This window comes from Cynara cardunculus (assembly GCF_001531365.2).
Source record: "Cynara cardunculus var. scolymus isolate 2C chromosome LG 16, CcrdV1, whole genome shotgun sequence".
NCBI lineage: Eukaryota > Viridiplantae > Streptophyta > Magnoliopsida > Asterales > Asteraceae > Cynara > Cynara cardunculus.
Window position 1 is genome coordinate 4,133,838 of NC_037543.1, and position 5,232 is coordinate 4,139,069.

Sequence of the window (5,232 nt, forward strand, 5' to 3'; positions counted from 1 at the left end):
GATTTCAGACGTAAAAACAAACAGTCTGACTGATTCAGATTTCAGACGTAAAAACAAACAGTCTGACTGATTCAGATTTCAGACTTCAGCACCACCTCTTAAAATTCAGAAGTGAATTCAGATTTCAGACTTCAGCACCACCTCTTAAAATTCAGAAGTGAATTCAGACTTCAGACTTCAGCATCTCTTAAAAAACAAACGCCACCTTAGGGTCATTTTTTACTAAGGCCCTGTTTGTTTTTTGAAAATCTCCTCTTAAACACCTCTTAAGTCTGAATCAGTCAGACATTTGCATTTTCAGACCGTTTTTTTTTTTTCAAAATAAGAGCTTAAATGGTGTACCCATCTTTTGAATTTTTAAGTGACAAACCTGGCCCTCATTGCCTCTTAAATCTTAAACGTAAACACCTCCGCCTCTAGACCTCGCTCTGATCGCTCGATTTCAAGCCTCGATCTCTCCTGGTGCTCTTGATCTCTTCTGGATCTCTCAAACAAAGGCAAATATTATTCTTCTTCCATCCTCACAAATCACATATACACTAGAAAGCTTTTACTTTTGTGGCTTAGTTATTTCTTTCACTCTTTGTTTCTCCTGCTTTTCTTGTTGGTTTCCTGCCTTATTTTGCATTTCCATCTCTGGATTTCTTGCATCTCTCTCACTCTCTCTCTTCCATTCTCTCTCTATTTAGATTTTGTCTTGGGTTTTGTGGCTCTGATTTGAAGGAAATTTGTGGGTTTTGAGATTTGAGATAGGTCTGGTCTGCATAGGGATGGAAATGTCATTTCACTTCACTTGTCTATCATTGATATGAAGTCTTGCTCTATGATTTTGTCATTCAAGTACTGTTGATCATCTGGTTAGCAAATCAGATATATACTGAAAAGAATTAACATGAATGAAGTTTGTCCAATTTCACTGCAGAATCTACGGGCATGTGGCTGTTTGAGCAACACCTTAAACTATTACTTTATGGAAGTGTAGCAAACTAGCAATGTGTTTGTTGCATTTTCTATAAGTAAATACATTTCAATGGTCACAGAGTATTATGTATTTGACTTGATCTGAGAGTTCAGAGTGTAGCAAACCATTTACATTTTTGTTGTCTTGCCTCATGTCTTATAGCTGGTATGTCATGCACCATGGTGCAAAGGTGCTGCACATTTTGAAGGTGGTGACTCACCATTTAGTATGGTGTGGCAACAGAAGTGCAATGGCACAAAGTTTTTGGCTTGAGAAGTTTTCACTTCTGAACAGTAGTTACTGTAATCCATTACATATAGGAAAGTGATTTCTGAAAGAACCTGAAAGTTGTTGCTTGGTTTGGTATTTATTGCTTATATTTTGTTATTGAAGTTAACTTTTTCTTGTAATAATGCTTTATAATGCAATGGTGACTTCTTCATTGAAGCTACTTTAAGGAAAGAAGAAGGCACAACTGTTGTTATGATTGCCATCTACTATTTTTTTCTTTAAATTGTGGTGTCCTATCTTTTGCAGGGACATCCAAAAGCCAAAACTTTAAAAACATCACCACTGACATTTCTTGAATTGTGTATAGCTTTGTTCGAGAAGACTTTTGCTACTGGATCTTGTGCTTATGCCCCTCGTTCAACCCGTGAGAGGACTAGGGTTTCATCATCATCATTTACATCTCATATCCACACTACCCAAAATGAGGAGGATGGAGATGAGGAGGAAGGACCAATTGTCGATAAATCGAGTGCAACTTCGTATAGACCGAATAAGAAGAGTAAAACCAAGGTCAACATGGATGAATTGGCTTCTGAAATGAGGGGTGCACTTCAGACACTTGTTGCATGACAAACCTCAAACCTAAATGCTTGTTTTGAACGGTTGAACGCTCTTGGCCTTGATATAAGGAGTCCTCTTTATAATGCAGCCATTGACATTTTTGGCGAGTCAACATTATTAAGAGAGACATGGTTGGTGATCCCTTCAGACGCTGATATATTAATATCATGGATTTCAAGGACAACAAAAAGATTGGGACTTATGGAGTAGTTTTTGGAATTTGAACAAGTTACCTGGTTACATGTTTTGTATTTGAACATGTTATTTGTTTATGTGTTTGATATTTGACTATTTGGTTACATAGCTTTTGTATTTAAACAAGTTTTTGGAAGTTGAACAAATTGTTATTTGGTAATGCATTTGATATTAAACATGTTGTTATTTATAATCTTATTTATGTTTTTAACAAGTTTATCATGGATAATAATCAATGCATCATGAATAATAATAAAAAAGACCATACTTCTCGTCGTCATATTCTAGTATATGTTCTACTTGCGATAAAGGTGCTTGAAAAGAAAAAAAGATAATACGTCTGCAATGACTGCACGTCAATTTTGGATGAGCTACTTGAAGGTAATGATAGGCAATGTATTGAGTTGTTGTGAATGTCCCGTGAAGCTTTTGTTCGACTATGTGATCACTTTAAAGCAAAAGATTGGTTAACCGATAGCAAACATATATTGATCGAAGAAAAAATGGTTATCTTTTTGATGATTATAGGTCACAATCAACGTAATAGAGTGTTGAAAAATAGGTTCCAACACTCAACACAAAAAATTCATAAAAAAATTCATTAAGTGTTGAATAAAATGATCGAGTTTGCTAAAGAGATCATAGTTTCTACATCATTCAATCATAATCCAGACATCTATGGGAATAATAGAAGGTTACGATGAATATTTAAGGTAAATAATAATTCAATAATAGTTGTATAACTTTCTTTATTAAATTTATTTTGACTACTAGCTTTAATGTATGGAGCAATTGGTGTTCTTGATGGAACTTTAATACATTGTCCCTATTCAAGAACAACATTTATATAGAGGACGAGGAAAAGGTGAATGTTATCAAAATGTTTTGGCAATTTTTAACTTCAACATGGTTTTTACATTTGTTGTTGTCAGATGGGAAAGAATTACACATGATTCTAGAGTTCTGTCTGAAACTTTAACAGATGATGTTATTGGATTTTTATTTCCTTCTTCAGGTGTACTAATGATTTTAGAGGTAATATATTTACTATATTCATATTAATAGCTATTTTATTTATTGTTTTCAAATAAATATTATCTATGTGATGTTGCGTATACAAATACTCGATGATTTATGGCGTCGTATCATAATGTTAGATATTGGTTCAGAGATTTTCGTCGTCGACGAGCAATGAACAAGTATAAAAAGTTTAATCATTCTCATGCAAAGCTTATAAATGTTATTGAATTCTTATGTTGTCTTGAAAGCACATTTTCGATATTGAAAAGAATAGCACCATTTACACTTGAGGTTCAAAGAGACGTAGTTATTGCATGTTTTGCGGTTCACAACTTCATACGAAAGGAAGGTTTAAGTGATGAGTTATTTTTTGAGCATGATCAAACCAACAGGCAAGGGGACGATGGCGAGGATGAGGTGGAAGAGGTTCAATCGCATGGGAGTGCTGCTGACCAAATATATATGGCTAGTTTAAGAGAAGAAATTGCAACACAATTAATGCAAAATGAATATTGATTCTAGTTGTTATGAGAAATTGTTCGTGTTTAATATTGTGTTTGGAATCGATTGATGTATTTCAGTTGAAGTTTTGAATGTGTTAAAAATAGGTGGTAGTTTACAAATGGTTTTAATGATTGGATATTTCAGTTTAGTTGAATTTAATTAAAATGAATTGATTCAGATTTCAGACTTTAGACGTTTGTCAGTTTACATAACAAACATTCTTATTGATTTAGATTTCAGACTTAAGACATAAAAACAAATAATCTGACCAATTCAGATTTTAGATTTCAAACTTCAGACGTAAAAACAAATGGTCTGACTTTTTCAGATTTCAGACTTCAGCATCTCTTATAAATCATAAGTGAAATCAGACTTCAGCACCTCTTATAAATCCAGAAGTGAAATCAGACTTCAGCACCTCTTCAAAAACAAATGTTACCTTACTGCCTTTTATCGGGTAACTAAACACTTCTTGACTCTTAACGGGTAAGAAATTCTTACCTGGTCAAATGTCATGGTATTTACCGACAACCTTACGGTCCTTACCAAGTCATTTTGCTAACGGAAATCTTACACAATAAGCGAGGGTAACGACTCTTACCTGGTTACCACTTATTCCGTTTATGTTGTAACGCCAGAGTGCTGCAATCAGCACGATTCGTGATGTGGAGATTGAAAGATTACATACTACTCTTCGCTTGCTAAATTCCAATATGAGCAACGAACAACTACAAACTTTACTCATGATATACTGAATTATTGGGTATCCGCTTATTTGTGTCATGTTTTAGGTTCTAGAGGAGCCATCCGACACTCATGTTCTTGGCATAGAAGATTATCTGCAAACTCCCGGGGTATGCTGATCCATATCTTTTTTGTGTCCCCGTTACACGAAACTTATGGGTCGTTTACTATCTGTTGACCGACGCTTATTGTGTAAGACGTGCTTATTTGGTAAAAAAGGGATGTTGTGGATTACCAACAAACTCTGACCCATAGTGGTTGCTTTCAGTGCTCTAATCAACGTTTACCCAGACACATGTTAAACAATTATTTTCAATCAACACTTGCCCGGACCACATTCTTAGTGGCCGTTTACCTAACGCTTACCCAGGTAAGCACTTGCCGCTAAAATTCAGTTCTATCACTTACTTACTCGGTAAGATTTTACTCCATCAAAATGGTATCATATGCAACAATTTACCCGGTAAGTGTCTATCATGGTAAGAGTAGTCGTCTTCACTTACTGGGTAAGACTCTGGATCTCTACTTTCGTTCTTACTGGGTAAGATTCTTGGTCTTTATCATATTCATCCAGTAGTAATGGCCAAAAACCGGTCCCGGGCCAAGCCGGGTCGAGCCTAATCGGTCTCAAGCTTTCTCTTAACCGGCCATAACCAGTCCCAGTCGAAAATGGTAAGACCGGTCAAGGTATTTCATAACCGGTTATGGGCCATCAGTCCCGGTCAACAGGGTTAAATCAGAAGTGAAGTATGAGATCAATAAAAACATAACCAATTTTTGATTGAATTTCAAAATCAGAAGTGAAGTATGGGATCAATTTAAGATACATAGTAAATGGAAGAAGCAGTTAGTTAAATCTGTTTTTGTTCAGAAGAAAAAGAATGATCAACAACCATTCATCATACAATTACAATATATATATATATATTATATATATATATATGTGTGTATATATA

At 35.0% G+C, this 5,232-nt stretch overlaps 1 protein-coding gene across 1 annotated transcript in view; it reads left to right on the top strand.

Moving 5' to 3' along the window:
• Positions 1 to 2,164, top strand: part of LOC112499625 — an 8,076-nt gene extending 5,912 nt beyond the window's left edge. The window contains exon 2 of the mRNA XM_025102934.1: positions 1,560 to 2,164. Within this exon, the coding sequence (XP_024958702.1) occupies positions 1,560 to 1,822 (263 nt within the window). The 3' untranslated portion in view covers positions 1,823 to 2,164. The remainder of the gene's footprint in view (positions 1 to 1,559) is intronic.
• The last annotated feature ends 3,068 nt before the right edge of the window (positions 2,165 to 5,232 follow it).